Below are 24,999 nucleotides of genomic sequence, written 5' to 3'. Positions count from 1 at the left end.
TATTCAGATGTACATCTTTGCAGTCATTAAAACATGTAGGATACTTAAAACTCAATTAAAATGAATTAAAAATGTGCATTTACAGTGTTGCAATGTTTACATCTTCAATTAAAATAACAAAAAAATATATATTTGAATAAATTCTTTATTTTAGTTTAATAAAATTTTAATTTTAATAAATTTTATTTTGGATGCAATTAATCATGATTAATCGATTTGACAGCACTAGTTTTAAGTATAATTCTAAAGATATAATTAGTGGTGTTTCATTTTCAAATTAATGTTTTTAATGAATCACAAGTGAAAAAATGATTTACATTACAAGGTTTAATTTGTCACAACTTAGTTTTAGAAGGCGGCATTTTTTTCTTTGGCACTGTGCTTAATGTTTAAATGAATTTCCTAGTTGTTTCAAAAGATCTAAAAATGATTTTGATTGTTCAGAGGACATTTTCTCAAAAACAAGTTTTGGTTTTAGTTTTCTGGATAATAATAGCAGAAGAATGAGGTCTTCAAATGGCTCTTTATTTTAGCAACGTAATACATTGAAACACTGAGTCCCGTACAGATCCAGATTCCCTCATCACACAAACTCTTCAAATGAGACGGGGACAAAATCATTCAAGCATTGATGGGCAACATTAAAAACAACTGATGCTTTAATAAATAGCATTTAAAAAAAAAAAAAAAGAGACAGTAGCCTGAATGTTATAATGACCACTTTTACATATTCCTCAAAATGTAAACAAAACACTGTATGGTAACAAAATCGTTCTTCTTAATATATCTGAACTTCTCTGGCCTGTTCTTCTCAGCTGAATTAGCATGATTAATTAATAAAAGTTTGTTCACTGACACGTTTCTTTCATGGAAATCTAACAGTTTACTGTGAAGTTGGTGCAATAAGGCCTGCATTTGTTTGTTTTTTTGTTACAGTAAAGGCTCTTACTGGCAATCAAAAGAAAAAAAGTCACGTATCGTCTCACTGCTACACGAGTTATTAAATTCAGCAGTTTCTGTAGGTCTCTATAGAGATCATCTGTATTGCAGTCATGCAACTTCTACTGTAACTAGGGATGCACAATATATATCTGACTATATCAATATGGGCCAATACAATCAATATGGGGCCCCCCAATTTTCTTGTACAGTATTTCCCACTTGTATATTTTTATGCCCGATTTCACATGAAGCATGTCATTATATGTGTATATATATATATATATAAATTTATTCAAAATAATTGTCATGTTTGAGGTTCATAAATGATGCCCAGTGTGTTTTCATTTAACCCTCTGGTGCTCCTCACGTCAGTGAAAAATTACTGAATTTGTGTTATTTTTAATTATGTTTGATGTTTTTTTATCTTGTATTTTCAAGGGATTTTATGGTATTAAAATTTGATCCATTTGTCTTTTAACCACTTATAAAAAGTATAAACCTTAAACTGTCTTAAATCATGAATGCTTTGGAGTACAAAAAAGTATTTAAAAAAAAAAGGTAATAGAAATGTATGAAAAATGCACAAAAATAGAATTTTATTTGATTTTTTTTACATTTTATATGAAATATTTTCCAAAACATTTTATTCTTAAAAGGAAAAAAAAAAGTCATAAATCTAAAGTTGGGTTCCAAATTTGAGGTTGATATCACAAAAAAATGAGCTTTCAGTAGAATTTTATTTGGGCGCACTACCAAACTTATACACTAGATGAAATTTGTTTCCCATCAGATAGCAAACAGTGTAAGTGTGTGACTATTTTATTCAGGACCATTTAACCTTTAAGTTAGTTTTTTCCTGTGTTCCCATAGAAAGTAGCAAAACCTTCAAATTTTGTACCATCTCAGATTTTGGTTAAAAAAAAAATTTAAAAACTTATGTGAAAAATTACCTAAGAGGACCAGAGGGTTAAAAAACATTACAGACTGGTTAGCTAAAGAAGTTTGTTTCCATCACAGAATAAAAAAATAAAAGGTAATCCCACAGTTGTTTGTTTTTTTGTTTTGTTTTTTATCAATTCTGAGAAGTTAGAATTGCGAGATATAAACAGAATTGTGAGCTATAAACTCTGTTCAGAACAATTCGGAAAAGTCCGGATTGTAAGACAAACTCACAATACCCCCAGAACTGTGAGAAATTGCAATTACCTTTTTTATTATTTTTTTATTCTGCAGAATTAAAAAGTACAGAATTGCGAGAAAGTCCGAATTCTGAGTTTGTCTCATGATTCTGAGGGAAAAAAATGGATTTTGAGATATACTATATCTATAAAGCAGAATTGTGGCATTATTTTTTCATCCCAAAAACAAGTACCTTTATTTTGTCATCCTGTGTTGGAAACAAGCTTCCTTAATTAGTAGTCATAAAAATAAGATTGAAATGTCTATATCAGTGCATCCCTAATTGTGACTATTTCTAGACTGTATCTGCTCTTTTCCATTGGGACGGTATAATCACATTTCATTACCTGGTAAACTGTTAAGCAAGTAGATGAGCAGTATATATACATCTGAAAAGCATGAATGAGTCAATGACATATTTACAGGATTCTCACACACACACACGGTCCAGTCAGATGATGCAGAGCTGGTTTGTTCATGCATTAGCTCACCGTATGCCCTCTCATGGCCTTAAACTCTATCATCATTCAGTTGAGTATGACCTCAAATCATCTATACAGTTAAAATGTGCTTTTGTCGGATGAAAGAAAGCGTCACATCACGTACAGGTTACACATGTAGATACACAGATGAGATGAGGGCTGATGGGGTTGTTCTGCTGGTGCTGTGTGGCTACAGGGCTCGCGGGCGTTTGGGGTTGATCTGCTTACTGGCCTGTTCCTCTTCCTGAAGAGCCGAGCGGAAAGACTTCACTTTATCTGAGACCAAACGAGAGACAATTTACTGTGTGTCACACTGTTGACAACGAGTTTGATTTGACACGAAGGAAAACAACTTCATGAGAGACGCAAGAATGATGGCTTTGTCATACTGCTGCCTGAGATTCAATCACTGACAAAACAAAAATAAGTGAAACTCTCTGAGATTATATTTCAGCTTTGTTTGTTTAAAGAAACTATTTGAAGTCCATTCATTGTTTTCCCTATTAAACAAAAACGTTTTATGCAAATAGAACATTTTCTAAATAAATTTTACAAATGATAAATATTTTATACAAAAATTTTTAATGACTATAATTTATATTATTTATAAATAATATAACCAATGGCAATGCTATGTCATTATATACACACTTAAAATTAATAAAAAATAGATTTATGTTATTACTAAATATAAAACTCATGCATTCTACTTTTAAATTCTTGTGAAAAATATGAATATAGATTATAAAAATGAGCACATAAATTTAATGTATTCGATTACATTTTATATAAATAATAAAATAAGTCATCTGAATACTAAAAGTTTATAAACATTATTTTATATTCTATAATTTCTGGAATATAAACATTCTATTTTACAATTTGTGAAAATTAAACATAGAAATTCTGTGGAAAAAAAATAAGTAGTTTAAATAAGAAAAATCTATACATATAAAGTTATTTTAAAACCATTAGTTTTGTATTATGACATTACTTACATTTTTAATTAAATAGACCATTTTAAATGTCAGTGTCAATAATGTACAATAACATATTATAATAAATGTCAAATTATTTTAGTATTTTACAAATAATAAAGAATCTAAATATTAATGTTCATTTATATTATAATTCATTTTTATATTCTATAATTTCTAGAATAAAAATGTTTTTGTAATATGAAACACCTATTCATATAAAGTCTGTTTTAAAACTTAAGTCTATAATAAAACATTTGTCATTTTTGTATTATGACATTACTTTTTAGATTTTTATTTAAAATTGACAAAAATTTTAAATGTTACTTTCATTTTTTTAAATCATGTATTATAATAAATAACATCACTTCATTAAATTGAAAATGAATTTACACTACAGTAATTTATTTATTTATTTTTTGGGAGAAAATTTATGTTCTAAAAATAAACTAATTAATATGCATCACATTTAAAACTGTGACATCTAAGACTTAGTTAAATACAGGTTCTTGGAGGATGACTGTGAACACACTGACCTCTGAGCTCTGCTAACACATCAATCTTCTGATCCAGGATTTGCTCAAGCTGAGTGGCAAATGATTCCACATCATAATCAACTTCCTCTGTCATCTCTAGAAGAACCTTCTCATCCTCGAGCCAGCGTATGGACTCCTACAACACCAAACACAACATGACTGCATGAAGACATTTTTAAAACAAGTTTTTTATTTGATTTATTTTTTTAAAGCATAAGCAAAATCAAGATATAGAGTGCAGTTCAAAGGTTTGGCCTCTGTGTGTGTGTTTTAAGTAATATTTAATTATTTTAATGTTACAAAACAAATAATGATTAATATAATGGCTGAAAAATAATTTTTGAATTTTAGTAATTGCTTATACATAGATAAGTGCACAAACATTATATATTGTTTACAGACTATATTATAAGACTATATAAATGCATATAGGTAGAATATAATTGATTATACATAATTTGAGAATTTTACAAATTAATATGGTTCACATAAAGAACTTGAATAGAAATGCATGAATGTGTACCTAAATAATATTTCTAGAATATATATTATGTTTATATCAAATTAAAAAAGTATTACTATTTTTAATTACATGCTTTTAAGGATTTCACCCCTAACTTTTTAAGCACAAAAAAAGAAACTACAGTTTTTTTGTTTTTTGTTTTTTTTTAAAGAGAGGACATTAAATTGATCAAAAGTGACAGTAAAGACATTTGTAATATTACAAAATACTTCCATTTCAAATAAATGCTGTTCTTTCGAACTTTTCTATTCAAAGAATTCTGAAAAATTAACCATTTTCAACATTGATAATCAGAAATGTTTTCTTGAGCAGCAAATCAGCATATTAGAGCGATTTCTGAAGACTGGAGTAATGATGCTGAAAATTAAAATTAAATTTTAAACTAAGAGAAAACCATTATTTTAAATTGAAATAATATTTCAAAATATTACTATTTACTGTATTTCTGATCAAGTAAATGCAGCTTTGATGAGCAGAAGAGACCTCTTTCACAAGCATTAATTATTCTCATCAACCCCAGACTTTTGAACAGCATTGTATATTCAGATATAATACAGGGCTGCCAACTTTTGAGCTCAACTTGGAGTGAGAATTCCCACAGCGGGATGGTGGGGGGTATTAGGGGTTGTTTTTTATTTTACACACACATATACATATATATATATATATATATGTAACCCTGGGTAAACTTGGGTTAATCAAGCCTTCACATTATTTCTAGTGTGATTTAATGCCAGTGTATTTTGATTGTAAACATTCAAGTTTAAGTTCGTTACTGCGTTTATTTTTGAGTGTTCACCTATATTTATAACCTTCAGTATGCAAATATGGGTAAGCAAAATCATTCGTTTTGATTGGTTTGTAAATGTAATGGTCCCACCCCCTTAACTGGATGGTGTATTCTGATTGGCGGATCAAGATCCTTTTTAAGGGGAGAAGAGAGAGAGAGAAGACTCGAGTTTCGTTTGATCCGCGATTGTTACAGTGTCTTAAACTTGCAATTTTGTGATAAAGTTGCCATTTACTTTAAAAACTGTTTTTGGCTTTTCAAAGTAAAATTTTAGCATAAAAGGCTAAATGGCTGTTACATCAAAGTAAATTTATCCGGGACTAAGAAATATTTATGATGCATATAGGTGATTTAGCAACATATACTACCATGCAAATCATTTAGCTAACTATTAGCCTGAATTGGTAAACAAGCTAGTTTTTTTTTCCAAAATGGCAGCTGTGGGTGAAAGTGAGCCAAATGATGTGGGGTGAATAGAGCCAGCATTTTAACTTACCCCACCATAAACACTGAAGTAGAGTTAAATCTCTGAAGTATGAACTGGTATTTTAACGTGATATTACACAACTGATTTATTTGATCATATATATATACACATATTATTTGTAGTTTATTTAATAGGGACAGTGTACAAGTGCACCAAATCCTTCTCTGAGAAGAACCAGAAGACGCTTTGTGTCACATTATAATCAGATATATCTTTCCAGCTGTAGTCCCTAATGGCCGGTTCAACGTTGCAGAAAAGCTACCATGCCAAGAATCTTTTGACTAAAATGTTTATTAGTTTCAGTGACATTTATTCCTTCACTCTAATTCAGTTTTTTATTTAATTTTTAACAAACTCTCCGTTTAGTCTGTTTTGGGGAAGATTATAACTTTGGTGTTCAACATATGCAAACAATTAAAGATTGAAATGTAAACTTTTATGTTGTTTAAGTTAGCTTTAAGAAAAGAAATATGACTGTTTGAAAAAGGAAATTTGATTATTAAATTAGTTTTTAAAAGAGGTAAATTATCTTAAAATGTGACATGGGTTTGAATCAAATTCAATGAGCTGGTCAGTTTACACCCAGATGGTGCATTTTACCCACTGACTCGGGTCAACTTACCCCCACCCTGGGGCAAATTGAGCCACAGAAACACTTTTTTATAAGCCGCCATATTTTTTAGAACCCTTTAGGATACATTCTGATCATTTAAAATGATAGGAAACATCCTGAAATTACTTTAGATACTTTCATTGTACTTCTGCGTCATTCTCCACATAAGTAAAAAATGGCTCATCTTACCCCACTTTCCCCTACTGTGTTTTTATAATAAAATTATGGCAAATAACTGTTGCGGTGTTGCAAAACTATTAACTTTTTACCACTACAACAATAGCAATGTACAAAGAATTGCAAGATTTACTAGTCATTACTTTTATAAATAATTGCAACTGCAATTATTTATAAGTATTATATTTCAAATATTTTTCCATTAATCTGTTCGTCTGTATTGCTCAAACATCTATTTTGAGAAATTATATTCTTCACCCATTCAAAAATAAGTCCCGCATTTATGGGAGATTAAGGCTGTCACTCCTGAAACTGTGCTGCTTGTACAGTTGTGTTCAAAATAATAGCAGTCCAACATCACTAACCAGATCAATCAGTGTTTTTGGTAGAAATGATATTTCTACATGGTAAATATTTTACTATTAGGTGTGGCAGGGTAATAGAAAAACAACAGACCCAACAGTCATGACATGCATGCTATTGATTCTGTGTAATTGAATCATTAATTGAAAAGGGTGTGTTCAAAATGATAGCAGTGTGGAGTTTAATTAGAGAGGTGGCCCTTATTTAAGGACAAAGGCAGCAAATGTTGTACTGTGCATTTCTCTCTGAAAATCTGAGTAAAATGGGTCGTTCCAGACATTGTTCAAAAGAATAGCGTACTTTGATTAAAAAGTTGATTAGAGAGGGGAAAACATAAAAGAAGTGCAGAAAATGACAGGCTGCTCAGCTAAAATGATATCAAATGCTTTAAAATGGCAATCAAAACCAGAAAGAAAACTACCATTCGAATGGATCGAAGAATAGCCAAAATGGCAAAGACTCAGCCAATGATCAGCTCCAGGGTGATCAAAGAAAGTCTAAAGTTACCTGTGAGTACTGTAACAATTAGAAGACGCCTATGTGAAGCCAAGCTATCGGCAAGAAGCCCCCGCAAAGCCCCATTGTTGAAAAAATGAAGAGGTTACAATTTGCCAAAGAACACATTGACTGGCCTAAAGAGAAATGGCGCAATATTTTGTGAAGCAAGATTGTTATTTTTGGGTTTAGGGGCCGCAGACAGTTTGTCAGACGACCGCTAAACACTGAATTCAAGCCACAGTACAAGCATGGTGGCGCAAGCATCTTGATATGGGGATGTTTCTCATACTACGTGTTGGGCCTATTTATCGCATTCCAGGGATCATGGATCAGTTTGAGCACATTAAAATACGTAAAGAGGTTATGTTGCCTTACGCCGAAGAGGAAATGCCCTTGAAATGGGTGTCTCAACAAGACAACGACCCCAAACACACCAGTAAGCGAGCAGCATCTTGGTTCCAGACCAACAAGATTAACGTTATGGAGTGGGCAGCCCAATCTCCAGACCTTAATCCAATCAGTGACATCAAAAATGCTGTTTCTGTGGCAAAACCAAGAAATGCAGAGGAATTGTGGTATCGTCGTGGGCTGGAATACCTGTTCACAGCCGCCAGACTCCATGCAACACAGATGTGAAGCAGTTCTCAGAAACCGTGGCTATACTAAGGCTAAATGTTAGTTCAGTCATTCACAAGAAAGCTAAATCTTTAAGCATTTTTCAGTTTATACAGTAAATGTTTGACTTTGTAAAGAAAAATGCAGACACTGCTATTTTTTTGAGCACACACCTGAAACACGGCACGGTGGTCCTCCAGAACCTGCTCCTCCATCTCCACCAGCTGAGACACCATCTCATGGAAGGTGAAGAGCTGCGGGGACACTTCCTCTTCCTGTGCACAACATCAACACAGCGTCAGGTTTTCATACCAGTCCAAACAAGCTGAGCTTTGAGGTTAGATCTTACATTTTGTTCACAGAGCAGCTTGAGATCGTCTCTCTGAGGAGAGCTGCCCACTCCCCACTGCGCCTCCAGCACGTCCAGCTGACTGACCGAGTGTCCGGCGGAGCGCCCCTCCATCACCGCACTGGGGTCGATGCTCAGCTCCTTCACCCTACGGTCACAGACAGCGTCTCAGTTCACCGCAGTCAACGTGTAACAGCATTTAGGATCCAACAAACCAATGGAAATGGTTAATGTTACATAAACATGTTCATGCAGCATGATAATGACAGACTCCAGCTGCTCTATAAGGCACAAGCAAACACAAACTAACATGTTAGTGCAGCTGCGATGCAAAATCATTAAAGAAAACATAACAGAAACATGCCTGAAATGTACACACAAAATATAATGAATGTCATATGTAAATATTTCTTAATAGAACTCATAATTTTAGCATTTTACAAACTCTTTTACATAATACTATATTAATATAAATATATAATATATTAGACAAATTTTAACTGTTTAAACTACATTAATACTTTGTAACATTTTTTATCAATATTTTTGTATTTTAAATGTAGTTTAAATATATAAAATAGAATTTTTAAGATTATATATCTTTTAAAAACTTAGAAATTATATTCTAAAAATTAGTTTAAAGAAGTTAAACATATTTAAATAAATTATAGAATGTATGTGTGCACGTATGCATGTATATATATACACACACATACACACAAGTATATTTTACACATGCATGCGATTTTCAAAACTCATGTATTCATTTTTTTTAATACTTGTGAAAAATTATGCATATAGACATTCTCGATTATAAAATAAAATATAAAGTGTATAAATACATAGATACAATATAATTGATTATAAACAATTGTATAAGGAATTTTAATAAGAAAATAGTGTAAATTTATGAATAGGTCCATAAACCTAGAATGCATAATTCACCACAGTCACCATATGAAAGCATGAGGTACTCAAGACACAATAAACCAAGGGAAATGTTTAATGTTACATAAACATGTTCATGCAGCATGATAATGACGGGCTCCAGCCGCTCTATAAGGCACAAGCAAACACAAACTGTTAAAATGTTATTGCAGCTGTAACGCAAAACAGAAACATGCCCGAAAAAAAGGGACCAAAACATAAAGAGGCACATGGAGCGTAATGGAAGCAAATCATTAGAAACACAGGACTCGTATGGAGGCTCTGTCTGAAGTGAGACAGGCTTGAAACTGGAAAAGGGTGAGACCTGCTGGGTGAGGTAGCAAAGTCATCATACTCATAGGTAGGAGAGAGTTCGGAGCGCCCGCCGCCCCCCTGAGAGAAGGGAATATCGGAGGGACTGATCCCAAACTCCTTCACTCTGAAGACCGGACGACAGACGGGAATTACAAACCCCTCCAACACAAATGACATCCTAACCCTAACATTCAGCTGTTACAGGAAGATTCCGGATTCATAATCTTTGCAAATTAGCACAGAATATAAATGATATCCATCAATGTCATATGTAAATAATTATTCATATAATTCTTTGTAAATTAATGTGTGCGTATAATAAATAATACAATATATTTGGTTATAAAAATTGAATTTGACAAATCATTAAAATGGTTTAAATTTGAATAATATGAAAATAAATATACTCATACTCATATGTACAAAAGAATTATATTTATTTATAGAATGTGTGTGTATATATATATATATATATATATATATATATATATATATATATATATATATATATATATATATATATATATATATATCTACAATGGTGGCCAAAATTTGGCTTCGAGTTGGAAAATAAACTGGACAGATCTATTGTACATTCAAAGGAAAGCCTTTGGCTTGAGTTGCAGAAGGCATGGGGTAACATTAGTGTTGAAGTTCTCAGGAAATATACTGACACTATGCCAGAGAGATGTGCTGCTGGAATTGCTGCAAAAGGTGGACACTTTTAAATATTAAAGTTAAAAGTGGATAAAAACTGTATGACTCATCTGGTATTTGTTGCGCTCAGAACAACCATCTGCATGTTCCATGAACATCATGAAGTGAAATGTTTTGAAGGCAAAAAAAGTCAACATTTTCAGATCTGTCAAGTGTTCTAATAATTTTTTGGCCACCACTGTATATAGATATACTTTTTTTAATAAATAATATTTTTACAGAATATAAAAAAAAAATTAAAAATCAAAAAAATAAATGTATTTATTTATTACTATATATTTTACTTGCAATTATTTAAACTCATTGTTTTTAAATTCTTGTGAAAATCAATGCATAATCAATTAAAAAAAAAAAATTAAAATTATAAAAATATAAAGTGTATTAATACATAAAGTTAGATGAAGAATTATTCATAATTTCAGAAATTTACTAATTAATGTCTTAAATAAATTTTAATAAGAAAATGTAAATGAATATGTACATAAACAGTGTGTATTATAATAATAATAATAATAATAATAATAAACTTATTCTATATATATATATATTTAAAATTATTCTGTAAATATATTCTATTTTTACATACAATTTTTAAACCTCATACAAATTCTATTTTTATATTCTTGTGAGAAAAAAAAAGTGTGTATATGATCTATACACATCGATATGATGTACATGATCAGATCTCACTGGATGTGACTGTCTGGCTACTTGCGTTATAAAAGTTGAAAAAAAAGGGTTAAACAACATTCAGCAAATATCTAGATACAGTGAAGGGCTTTATGTAGTGTATACAACATTTTGTGTTTGTAACACCAGCTGCAGTGTCTCGTGGGCTCACATCCGTACCTGTTGGCGTATCTCAGAGTGTTTAATGTGTTTTCACATGATGCCATTCCAGGAGAGATTGTAGCGATCTATTCACAAAATATCAAACACATTTAAATCACTCACAAATACACAAATGTCACTATGAAAATGAATATATGAATATCATCCCAGTGTTCTTACCATACATGTTCTAGAGTTTTCTCCGATGAAGGAATCTCTTAAGACCTGCGTGAGTTTACTGGCTCTAAACGGAGTATGTGGTTTGTTTCGACCCAGAGCCCTGATGCACTCCTGTCACACAAACAGAAATCAACCCAGATACTAACATGATAATACAGTTTCTTAATTCACAGGTGTGGAACATCAAAACATGAGCCGTGTGAGACGACGTGGAGCACAAACCTTCAGCGCCAGCAGACTTTTGTTGATCTCGGCGCCCTCGAGACGCGTCTGTCGGTCGGCGCTCGACGTGTCCGCCCCTCGCTCGTTCCCCGCCAGGTCGATGAGAGAGAATTTACCGTGCATTTTGCCCCTCCTGCGGAGGATAATCTGAAACACGGCGTGACTGCGGGACGAGTGAGCGTTAGCCGAGGTCTGTCCAGACGTCCTGAGGAAAAGCACACAAAAAAACTGATTAATACCATATTATGACTTGTTTTAATGGTGTCACTGTCGAAAACTGATTATGAATATTTTTTTATTCATATAAATAAAATAAAGAATTTGAAATATATATATATATATATATATATGTGTGTGTGTGTGTGTGTGTGTATACACACTACCAGTCAAACGTTTTTGAACAGTAAGATTTTTAATGTTTTTAAAGAAGTCTCTTCTGCTCACAAAGCCTGCATTTATTTGATCCAAAGTATTATCATCATCACTTTTGATCAATTTAATGCATCCTTGCTAAATAAAAGTATTAATTTACATAATTTCTTTCCCAAATAAAATAAATTATACTGATTCCAAGCTTTTGAATGGTATAGTGTGTAATGTTACAAAAGCTTTTTATTTCAGATAAATGCTGATCTTTGGATCTTTCTATTCATTTATTTATTAATTCACTTTTTAACACCATGCCAGCATCAAGGCTATTTTCATGGCGATCTCTGAATAAATTATACAAAGTACACATGTAACAAAAGGTTATCTTTCTACTCATCAAAGAGTCCTGAAACAATGTACTGAAAAAACAGTTTTAAATATTGATAATAATAATAATAATAATAATAAATGTTCCTTGAACAGCAAATCAGCATATTAGAATGATTTCTGAAGAATCATGTGACACTGAAGACTAAAGTAATGATGATGAAAATTCAGCTTTACATCACAGGAATAAATTATATTTACAATATATTAAAATAGAAAACAGTTATTTTAAATAGTAAAAATATTACTGCTTTTGCTGTATTTTGGATCAAATAAATAGAGACTAAGAGCAGAAGAGAATTCTTAAACAAAAAAACATTAAAAATCTTACTTTTCAAAAACTTTTGACTGGTAGTGTGTGTGTGTGTGTGTGTGTGTGTGTGTGTATAAAATATATAAAGGTATATATATGTATATTTATTTATTTTTTACTAACAAATTGCTAGGGGTGTAACAATTCATCGATACGATGTCTGACGATATAATGCATCAATGCCACGCATAAAATATCGATATCTGTAGTATAAATAGGCACCTTTATTTTGGCACTGTCCACATTTTCACATAATGTCCGTCTATGCATTACCACAAACGCGTGCGTTCTCATTCAAACTCATGTATCAGGACTCGATATAAGGACTGCCCGAAGGCACAAGGCGAGCATAAACGACGCTCGGGATTGTTTGCGGAACAGTCGAGCGCTGTGTGAGAAGTTTTCTGCGCAAACATCTGAAGCGCACGCACACAGACAGCCACGTCTACACGAGTACTAAATTGAGCTCTCTTCTGCTTTTTTGTGCATGGTTGAGTAAATACATACAAAATTACATCAAAATGCGCATTTGGCGAATATCCTAGTAAACATATGTCTAGTTAGGCATATGTCTTAACGTAAACAGTTGAGAAAGAAAACGCACGTGTATCAGTAGCCTATATTAAATCCGTGCTTTCTTTCTTAAAGTGAAAGCAAACTAATAATAAATCTAATGCTGTCAAAGAAAAATACAAGTGCTCACTGCTCCTGACTAAATAACCTTTGTAACATCAAAAATTATTAATCTATATTTAATTTATACAGTGAAGACTATGCAGTTATTTTACATTTGATTATTACATTTCTGTATCGTACCTGAAAATGTATTTTAGACTGAGCTGAAAAACCTGAAAAGCACCTGTATTTATTTCTGCTATTGCTTATAATTTGGTTATCTGTAGAAAAGATTTTTAGCACTGAGCCAATAGTAGCAGCCAGAATTGTTTTCCCAATTGTTTATATTCTTTATTATAAAAATTTTTATAAAAAAGAGTGTATAGGCCTTAATTTTTTTGTTGTGAATGTCCCAATTGAGGTACAGGATGTGAAAATTTCACATAAATGTTCATGTTATATATTTTGGTTGCATTTGTGAGTTAATAAAAATGTAGATGTTTTAAATGTAGATGATGTTTAAAATAGGTATATAATATCATAATATGGATCGTTATACTCCTGTATCGTATCGAATAGTAATCGTATCGTAGAATTTTTTGAGGTATTGGCAAATATTGTATCGCTGGGTCTGAGAATCGGCATCGTATCGTGACGAACCATCCCGATTTACACCCCTACAAATTGCAATTTTTAAACTGAATACTATTTCAGGTCATACCTGCAGCTGTTGCCCATCTCGATGAGTTTGAGCACGTCCTCGGTGCATTTGACCTCTCGCTCCTGCAGCCCGACCACCTGAACCTGCTGCTTCCCGTCTTCAAGAACACGCAGCTTCGCCTTCCTGTTCAGAAGATCAAACACCTGCAACGGCCCACTCAAATTTGACAATGCACTTTGTGAACAAATGAACAATTAAATATTAATGCGAACTGTAAACTCGCCTCCCGCTATAGATATTAAAGAACGTACTCCTGAAGATCTAACTAACTGAAATGTGACCCTGGACCACAAAACCAGTCTTAAGTCGCTGGGGTATATTTGTAGCAATAGCCAAAAATACATTGTATGGGTCAAAATTATCCATTTTTCTTTTATGCCAAAAATCATTAGGATATTAAGTAAAGATCATGTTCCATGAAGATATTTTGTAAATTTCTTACCGTAAATGTATCAAAACTTAATTTTTGATTAGTAATATGCATTGCTAAGAAATTCATTTGAACAACTTTAAAGGTGATTTTCTCAATATTTAGATTTTTTTGCACCCTCAGATTCCAGATTTTCAAATAGTTGTATCTCAGCCAAATATTAACAAACCATACATCAATGGAAAGCTTATTTATTCAGCTTTCAGATGATGAATGAATGTCAATTTCGAAAAATTTACACTTAATTGACTGGTTTTGTCATCCAGGGTCACAAATAAAGTACTACAATTTACTGGGGAAAAAAATAAATTAAATAATAAAAACAAATATAAAAACTAAAACTAAAAAGACAAAAGCAACATAAATTTACTCAAATTAAAACGAAGAGTGAAATTAAAAGGTAATTTATAAAATTAAATACTATAATAGTATATAAATAACACTAAAATAACACTGATTTTTATAATAATAACAATAATAATACTATTTTCAAATATTAAAACAAATGAACACAATTAACTACTAATTAACGTGAACTACAGAACTTGCCTTTCCAATGTAGATTTCAAAGAACATAATTAAAATAATAATAAGTAATAAAATAAATAATAACTTTAAGTACTAGAATTACTGAAATAAAATTGAACTGAATACACAAACTGAATAAAAATTAAGTTAAATATAAACGATATAACTAATAATTTTTAATAAAAATATAAAATATTTAACTAATACAAATGGCAAATCACAAAACATTACTAAACTAAAATTAAAATAAGTGTATTCCAAATATCATTAAATACTATAATAGTATGTAAATAATACTACAATAACACTGCTATTTTCTATAATAATAAATATTCTATTTTTCATTAACTTAATTATTAATGTGAGCCACAGAACTTGCCTTCCCGCTGTAGATTTCAAAGAACGTTGCGTACACCTGAAGATCCAACTTCTTGTAGTTTGGTTTTTTTAACATGAGAAAAACATCCCGTGCTGAAAGAAGAGCACAGTCACATTTAGGAAAATGATCACTCAATATTTGAACAGAAAAACAGTCGGTCGGACACACACCAGCGAGAGCGTAGATCCCTTTGGAGCAATCCTGGTTCTTCCCTGAAAAATCTCCTCCCATGGTCTGCAATGAAGGGAAAATGGATTATGACAAATAAAGGATCCTCTGGGAAGATCTGTTCCTGTAATGTGAGGTCATCTGCTTACATGAGTCTTCCCGCTGCCCGTCTGACCGTAAGCAAAACAAGTGGCCATTCCCCTCTCAAATATGGTCTCCACCAGCGGCCGAGCGGTGAATCTAAAACACATCACACCCGGAGTCTTCACTTTATATTATATGAAATTAAGTATTTTTACTAACACATCTATAATCTTGTTATTCATAAGTGCATGTTATTCTAATTTTAAAAAATGATTCTTCTCATAATTTTTTCATCAGAATGAAAATTACTTTCTCTTGTCTCTAAAATAAATGTTCTTGTCTGCTAATGTTACCTATGCAGTGTAGGCAAAGAAAACAATATTAACAGATTAGAACACAGTCTTTTATTCAGAAATAATGGCATTTTATGTTTAGTGCAAGACTGAGCAAATAATATAATTGTATATATATTTTTAATATATTTGTTTTATTAAAAAATATTATGTTACTTTTTACACTGCAAAACTGAATATAATATTTTTAAATATTAATTTTTTATATTAACATTTTATAAAAATAAAATAATAATAATAATAAATGTGTATATATATATATATATATATATATATATATATATATATATATATATATATATACACACACACACACACACACACACATACTTGTAAATGTGTTGCAAGTCTGAACAAATAATATTTTTAGATATTTTTATTTTTATAAAAATATATTTTTATACATGTGACTTTGTACAGTGTGAAATTGAACAAATATTTTTTCATATATTAATATTTTTTCAAAAAATATTATATTTATTATAAAAATATTTATATTATATTTATATATTTTTTAAATATTAATATTTTTATCTTTTAGTTTTATGAAATATATATGTATTTATATTTGTTACTTTTTACAGCATGAGACTGAACAGGTTATTTTTCACTCTTTCGCCTGTCATTCTCACTATTTCTCTGTCAAACAACAAATAACTGACCTGTACACCATTTCGTTTGTCGAGGTGTCGTCGAAAGCGTAATCGAAGCGGAACGTCTGGTTCTCCAGGTATCTGGTTAAATCCACTTTCTGCTTGGGCTCGTGGACCATGACCACGTCTTTACTGGGGATGGTGATGACGTCCAGATCCTTCACGGTCAGCTCTGAGAGTCAACACATGATGTGCTGAATCACAAACAACACCAACACACTGACAATACAGAATCACAAGATTTCATCCTTACCTTTCTTGTTCAGTGGACGTGTCCGAACACACACGCATATCCTGTGGTCCTCAATCTGAGAACATATACATATTATTAAGACATATTTATTATAATAACATGCAACACAGCTAATGTATCACATGGAAATGAAATAAGTGTGGGAGCACATGATGGTGCTGGTGCAGTTCTTCACCAGATCTGCAGTGGTCAGCGGTCTGTAGTCCAAACTCGCTCTGAAGTCCCGGATCATGCACATGATTTCATAATTAGGGGTTATGACATCGACTTCCTGTGTAATAAAAAAATACAAATATCTGTGGTGGGTAACGCTGTCAAATCACTGGCCAATTTGGCGTGTTACTTTTCATAAATTATGTTCACTCAATTTCTTGGGTAAGTCAAATCTGTGCAGTGCATACTGAACTCGTGAGTCATCATGATATATTAAATACAGCCTAACTGAGCAGCATCTGTGCATATCTAGTTTACTTGAACATACCCGGTAAATAACGCCGCGTAATAACGGGGCTAGTAGAAGTTATAAATGGCAGGTAACTTAAAAATTTAGCAAATTATAACATAATAACATCACCTTTCTTGAGACGTCAAGTCCTCATGTTAACAGTCAAGACATTTATATTTACTGATTTTAATTGGAAATGCAAATTAATTTAATTACTAAGATGATAACTGGATGCCATCCACTGAGTTAAATAAGCAACATAGTAACGTCATGTGACCAATGTTTGGAACATTTAGGATGTGTTCAAAATGCAAGTTTATTACAAAATGAACACTGCGTAGCGTATACTGTATACTGCCTAATATTTCTATAATAAAACAATTATAATAAATAAAACATGTTAGATAATAATTTATTCATTCTAAATAAAAGTAATTATTCTAACCCCGACATTATTTCACTTTGCAGATGCCAGTGTTATTTTAGTATCATTGATTATGAATATTTTAAACTACTTTCATTTTAATTTCATTTACATTTTTTACATATTATTTAAATTTTAGTATTTTTTGTGTTTTTGTCATTTTTATTATTATTTTTCAAATGCCTATATAGTTTTTAGTCATCTTAATTTCAGTTTTAGGTATTTTAGTACACTAGGTTAAACTAAATGAAAACAAGAAATGTTGAATAGTCGTTTCAATTCATTATTCACAAGCTGAAATAAGTTGTTTTATTTTATTTCAGTTCATGTTTATTTATTTCAAGTAACAAAACAGTTTTTTTTAATGGTTTTAGTTAACTATAATAACTCTGGCTTTAATTGCTTTAATTGAAAGTGTCTTAGAAATGAGGAACATAACATGGTATTTGTCACCAAGCCAATAATATTCATAGTATATAATAAATAAACAAACAGATAAAATGTTATAATTATAAAAGTGCAATAAGCAACATAAATTAATAAATAACATTACAATTGCAATGCACATGAGGCAATAAAACAACACACACACATACACATAGTCATGGCCAAAAATATCGGCACCCTTGGTAAATATGATCAAAGGAGGCTATGAAAATTAATCTGCAATGTTAATCCTTTTGATCTTTTATTTAAAAAAATTCACAAAAATCTAACCTTTCATTGGATAAGAATTTAAAATGGGGGATATCATTATGAAATAAATGTTTTTTCTCAAATACACGTTGGACACAATTATTGGTATCCCTAGAAATTCTTATGAGTAAAATATCTCTGAAGTATATTCCCATTCATATTCACAATTTTGAGCACTCCAGGGTGATTATGAACATGAAATTATCCAGCCATGGCTTCCTGTTTCACAGAAATATAAATAGGAGGGAAAACAAAGCCCCAATTCCCTTAATCATCCATCACAATGAGAAAAAACAAAGAATACATTTCTGATGTGCAGCAAAAGATAATTGAGCTTCACAAATTAGTGAAGTGGCTTTAAGAAAAGAGCTAGAGCAGTGAAAATTCCCATTTCCAACATCAGGGCAATAATTAAGAATTTCCAATCAACATAAAATGTTATGAAACTGCCTGGAAGAGGACGTGTGTCTATATCATCCTAATGCACGGTGAGGAGGAGAGTTTGAGCGGCTAAAGACTCTCCAAGGACCACAGCTGGAGAACTGCAGAAAATAGTTGAGTCTCGGGGTCAGAAAACCTTAAAAAAACAAAAATTGTCAAACAGCACCTACATCACCACATGTTGTTTGGGAGGGTTTCAAGAAAAATTCTCCTCGCTCATCCAAAAACAAACTCCAGCATATTCAGTTATCAGACACGACTGGAACTTCAAATGGGACTGGCTTCTATGGTCAGATCTATGGTCAAAAATGATCTTTTTAGCAGCAAACACTCTAGATGGGTTTGGTGAACACAGGGATAAAAAGTACCCCATGTGTACAATGAAATATACTGCTGTTTATTTTTATGTTGTGGGCCTATATTTCTGCTGGAGGTCCTGGACATCTTGTTTAGACACATAACATCATGGATTCTATCAAATACCAACAGATAAAAAAATCAATAAGTGACTGACTCTGTTAGAAATCTTATAATGGGCCATGTTTAGATCTTCCAACCGTACAATAATCCAAACACAAACCTCAAAAACAACACAAAAATGGGTCACTGAGCACAAAACCAAGCTTCTGCTGGCCATTCCAGTCCTCTGACCTGAACCCTGTAGAAAATGAGTGAACTGAAGAGAAGAAGCACCAACATGGAGCTGTGAATCTAAAGGGTCTGGAGTGATTCTGGATGAAGGAATGGTCTCTGATCTCTTGTCAGGTGTCTCTAACCTCATCAGGCATTATAGGAGAACATTTAGAGCTGTTAAACTGGCAAATGGAGGTTTCAAAAAGTATTGAATAAAAGGGTGCCATTAATTGTGGCCAGTGTGTATTTGAGAAAAACATTTATTTCATAATGATATTTCCCCCCATTTTAAATTCTTATTATCCAATGAAACGTTAGATTTTTGTGAATTTTTAAAATAAAAGATCAAAAGGATTAACAATGCAGATTAATTTTCACAGCCTTCTTTGATCATATTTACCAAGGGTGCCGATATTTTTGGCCATGACTGTATAAGTATACTTTACTTATAATTATAATATGCATTAAGCAACACTAGTATTCCAGTGTTTTCTGTCACCTGTGCTCTTTTCTCTCTCAGCTCCTGCTGCTGTAATCGTCTCTTCTCCCGCTTCTCTTGAAGTTTCTCCACTTCCTTCACGCAGTTGGACTTCCTGCGAGCTGCAGACACACACACACACACACACAACTCTGACACTGGAAACAGACTCAATATTTTACAAACACTTGCATTTATCATTAATAATACTGATCAGTTAAACCTGATTGCCTCACTGTAACAGGCGTTTTGTGTTACATAGTTCTAAAGGCAGTGTGAATTAGCAGGTGTTTAATGTGTCTGAGTGATTCCCTCAACAATCTCAACATGAGGGCTCATCTCTGGAAAACAACTCTAAATGCTGCTTTTGTTCTGATGTCACGAAGACAACGGCTGCTGTGTGACGTGCTGAGAGCCCCTCAGTCTCTCCTATTCAGATATCACGCTCTCAAAATCATCACAACACACACACATGCTGTGTGTCAATAATTACACTACTGTTCAAAGATTTAAGGTCAGTACGATTATATATTTTTAAAAACGTCTCTTCTGCTAACTAAGGCTGCATTTATTCGATCAAAAATGCTGCAAAAACAGTAATATTGTGAAATATTATTATAATTTAAATTAACTGTTTTATATTTTAATATATTGTAAAAAGTAATTTATTCCTGTGATGCAAAGCTGAATTTTCAGCATCATTACTCCAGTCTTCAGTGTCACATGATCCTTCAGAAATTATTCTAATATGCTGATTTGTGCTCAACAAACATTTCTTCTTATTATCAATGTTGAAAACAGTTGTGCTGCTTCATATTTTTGTGGAAAGCCACAAAACATTTGTGAGGTGTTGTGATACCGTTCTGCTGCTGTAGGGTCTGGTGTTGGATGGGTGGAGGTGGGATGGGCGCTGATGGAGGAGGTTCGGTCTGTTGGCTCGGCCGCGCTCGAGTCGTACCTACAGTGACTGAACAACGGAGATCACATCACAGACCATAAAAAGATTGACAGATCAAGCGCTACAGCTATCAGACAAACACGTAACAGCAAGTTATCAAAATTCTGAAATAACATAAATGAAAATATGGGAATGTTGTTCAAAACTTGACACAAATGACAACTTCATGAAGTGCATCCTGGGTTGCTTTAAACAGTATTGAAGGAGGAACTGGTGTGCTTGTTAATGCTTTTCCTTTATTATATTATTACTCTATCAACCACTTAAACCCATTAAGAAAAAACAAACAATTTTTGTCTTTGTCTATGAAAATGTTTTCGTTAATTGAAAGGCTGAAATAAAATATACATAGTAGATGAAAAACTAAAAATTAGAAATCTTGCCTTGGCAACTAACTGAAATAAAATAAACTTAAGTTAAAGTACTAAAACTACTAAAAGTGAAAGAAAAATAAAGCTAAATAGAAATTTATAAAAAAAATTCAAATGAAAATTGAAAATACAAAAATAAAAGCTAATTCATTAAAAAAATTAATAACTATTATAACATAAATAATGCTGATTTCAAGCTTTCATATCAAATTATTTTAAAATCCTGAGCAAGCTGAAATGACTATAGGACTAAAAGAACAGTCATAATTTTTTTTGCAGGTCATCATACCTCGATTATCCCTTGCAGGCGTTTCATTTTTCGGTGGCGCTACTGTTCGACGATTCTAGAAATGATGAATCCAAGAAAATAAACGTTTCATATAATCCAATTTGCAGCATCTTTTCATTTAGCTACAATATACATCTACACAATAAAACATTCGCAGTGAATTTATGCCAAATTACCACCTACTAGTTGCTACATGTATGCAGTAATTTACCATGGTAGTTTTACAATCCGCTAAATGGAAAAAAATTAAACTATTATAATTTAGTAGTACAACTAATTTATATTTTTGTTTTATATTTTTATAGATAGATGGATAGATAAACACACACACACATGCAAGGGCTTATGGGCAACATAGGATGCCACAATGCAAGGTATTTTAGTGGGTTTTTTTGTATGTTTACGACTTGTAATGACCCAGCCTGTATTGATTTCACCGTAAAAACTTGAAACAGTTTTTTTATGACTTTATGACTCCTGTCTAGAAATCCATCTGAGAAGTTATAAAAACCATATTGAGTGTGCAACAATCATCTGTCTGTCTACTTCTGTGCTCATTCCTCCTCTTGGTTACGACTATTAAGGTGCAGCGAAACGGACACAGACCTTGTTTTGAGGGATCTTGTTGATTTTGATGGCACTGGACACGGGCGGCGGAGGGGTCTCAGGACTTTGAGGATTTCCTCTTCAGGTGCAATGTCTGGATTTAGTGCAAATATGCTCTCCAGATCGATCTGTTCACAGAGAACGAGAGCACAAGCATCAGGCTGTCAGTTTCAAAAGCACTTCGCGCAGGATTTTCCACAGTTGTAAAAGCTGCTAAAAATAAATCATCCCACAGGAAACAAAACGAGATCTCAGCATCTCAACTGTTTCTCCTGGACAGCAATGAGATAAAATAGAGACTCTATGAAGATTAGAAAGTGCGTTCAGATTCGCCTCAGATCTCAGTGTGAACTCAAATATTTCTCATCAAACTCTTTCAGGATCAAATGATCTGAGCTGCGATCCATATTCATTTTATGGAAAAACATCTGAAATTAAGTTGATATTTAGCTGTAATCGAGCAACATGTGAGCAATAAAACCTTTGTCTAAGTTTTTAAATTTCATACACACATTAATGCACAGCATTTAATAACTAAAGACTGCTGATAAACTTGGAAGCTATTTAAGGCAGAGGTACAAAAGCTGCTTTAGAATAAATCTCCCTTGATCCTGACACATCAGTGCTGTATCTGTGTGTCTCTATTACAGATGTACAACTACAAAGACAAACAACCATGAATGAAACATATAAGCTTTTGTCTTTAGTGCATTATGATGGACATACTGAATATGATTATGAGACATTCACCTCTTTCCCTTTTGTGTCTCCGTTTTCAATCCACTCCACCGTCACGCTCTCATTGTCTTCGTTCAGTGACGTCACCATGGCCTGGTGGATTCTTCCTGGAATACATAATAAAACAACGGTTTACTGCAGAAACCTGCAGCTCTATTATAGCAAAATAATAACACTTCCTCCAGTGAAAAAGTTCATCTGTTGTTCTCCTCTCACATCAAAATGCACCCATTTAGGACTGTTTCGGCTTGTAAACAGTGTTTAATCTGTGCATATTTCTCTCCTGATTCAGATGAGATGACTTTTTCACTGAAGGTTTAAGTTGGAGTGGTGTGGATTACTGTGATGTTTTTATCAGCTGTTTACATTTAGTAGACGCTTTTATCCAAATGAGGACAATGGAAGCAATCAAAATCAACAAAAGAGCAATGATATGCAAGTGCTATAACAAGTCTCAGTGAAAGTGATTTTGTGCCTCTTTGGGATGGCACAATAAAGCGACAATTCACTTGCAGAATGCAAGCTTCTAGAGGCACATATAAGTCTGAAGTAATGAATTTAGGTAATTTAGGGGTGCAGAGCCAGTGGTGGTTTTGTAGGCAAACATTAACACCTTGAATTTTATGCGAGCAGCTATTGGTAGCCAGTGCAAATTTATAGCTAGACAAACTCATATACATTTCAGATTTTTTATTTTTAGCAAATTTTCATTTTTTGTTGAACTATTTCTTTAAATGTGTACTCTGGTCTCAAACCTGCAACCTTCCACTTACAGACCCTATGCATGCATAACTACACCTGCACTGTATTAAAAAATGGCTATTATGTAAAATGTGTGTACTATTGTGTACTGCAGTTTCAAATGAATTCTTTGTCTTGTCTGTAATATACACGGCAGAAATGAAATTGCAAATTCCCGAAATTACAATAAACTAAACTAAAACACAAAGTAAACTAAAACAGCAGTACAAACGGGTTTTGCAGGCGATGTCTCTGGGCGTCTTCCTCATGGATGATGCTAACAGACTGCGAATTTATTAATGTACTATGGCGAAGGCTTGGCTTATGAATATTAATTACGTTCAGTGACGTTTCCCCAGTACGCTTCTCTGATTGGCTGAAATCATCACATCAGCGAGTAAAGCGTTCTAGACGCTCTGACACGGTTACCAAGCAACGTCAGGAGGACTTCATTAATATTTAATGACTCAAACCTCCGCCATAGTAGCATTCGTAACCTCGCTAACGGGTTAGCAGGAGCATGCATCCCAAAAACAGGCAATACAACGGCGGCCAAGGACGGAAGGGTATTGTATGTTTATGCACAGGCCTATATCGAGCCTCTCCCGTCGTTTGCAGCAGATGTCTTGCGTTAACCGGGTTTACCGGGTTAAACAAAGATGATGCACCGACAAACTGCATCTCAGCCTGATAAACGAGCTGCTGCTGGGTGTGACTCACCATCACTGCGCTTGATCTCCACATAAATGCCGATCTGGATCTTCCCGAAGAGACTTGCCATGCCTCATGTGTGTGCCAGGATCTGTATGGAGGATTTTGAGCGGCTTTCACGGGAGAAGTTGATCAGCGGCAGCGGCGCAGCAGAAACCGGGAGGAGGTCAGGAGGGAGAGAAGGATGAGCGCGCATGCGCAGAGCGCTTACACACCCATCACAGAATGTCACATCAGCCTCTTTTGTCTAGTTGCATTGGATGCAATCTGTCCAACAGTTTGTTTGTTTTTTATGTTGTTTATTTTATTATTTTCTTGAGCAATATTGCTTTTATTTACATTTTTTGTAATACAAATAAAATAAATAAAACAAGATCTATGTCAAAAAAATGTTTTAAAAAAAAAATTATATATATGTATGCGTTCTTCCTAATAAACTATAATTACATCTTATATTCAATCTACTAACTTGACATAAAATCTGTTGAATTG

The 24,999-nt window shown here is 32.9% G+C and overlaps 1 protein-coding gene across 1 annotated transcript; it reads right to left on the bottom strand.

The window, feature by feature from the left end:
- Positions 1 to 346: 346 nt before the first annotated feature.
- LOC131548564 (kinesin-like protein KIF2A) lies at positions 347 to 24,656 on the bottom strand. Its single transcript, XM_058789942.1, is given in 22 exon segments — positions 347 to 2,879; positions 4,117 to 4,252; positions 8,356 to 8,457; positions 8,532 to 8,679; positions 9,784 to 9,897; positions 11,340 to 11,407; positions 11,502 to 11,612; positions 11,724 to 11,928; positions 14,129 to 14,271; positions 15,466 to 15,557; positions 15,636 to 15,699; positions 15,783 to 15,873; positions 16,733 to 16,895; positions 16,977 to 17,031; positions 17,152 to 17,247; positions 20,115 to 20,215; positions 20,953 to 21,060; positions 21,712 to 21,766; positions 22,318 to 22,388; positions 22,391 to 22,445; positions 23,068 to 23,162; positions 24,517 to 24,656. Coding segments are annotated over 22 exon segments (2,220 nt in total). The 5' UTR covers positions 24,578 to 24,656; the 3' UTR covers positions 347 to 2,793.
- Positions 24,657 to 24,999: the final 343 nt, after the last annotated feature.

This window comes from Onychostoma macrolepis, chromosome 10, assembly GCF_012432095.1.
Source record: "Onychostoma macrolepis isolate SWU-2019 chromosome 10, ASM1243209v1, whole genome shotgun sequence".
Taxonomy (NCBI): Eukaryota; Metazoa; Chordata; class Actinopteri; order Cypriniformes; family Cyprinidae; genus Onychostoma; species Onychostoma macrolepis.
This window is presented reverse-complemented; position numbering and strand designations above follow the sequence as displayed.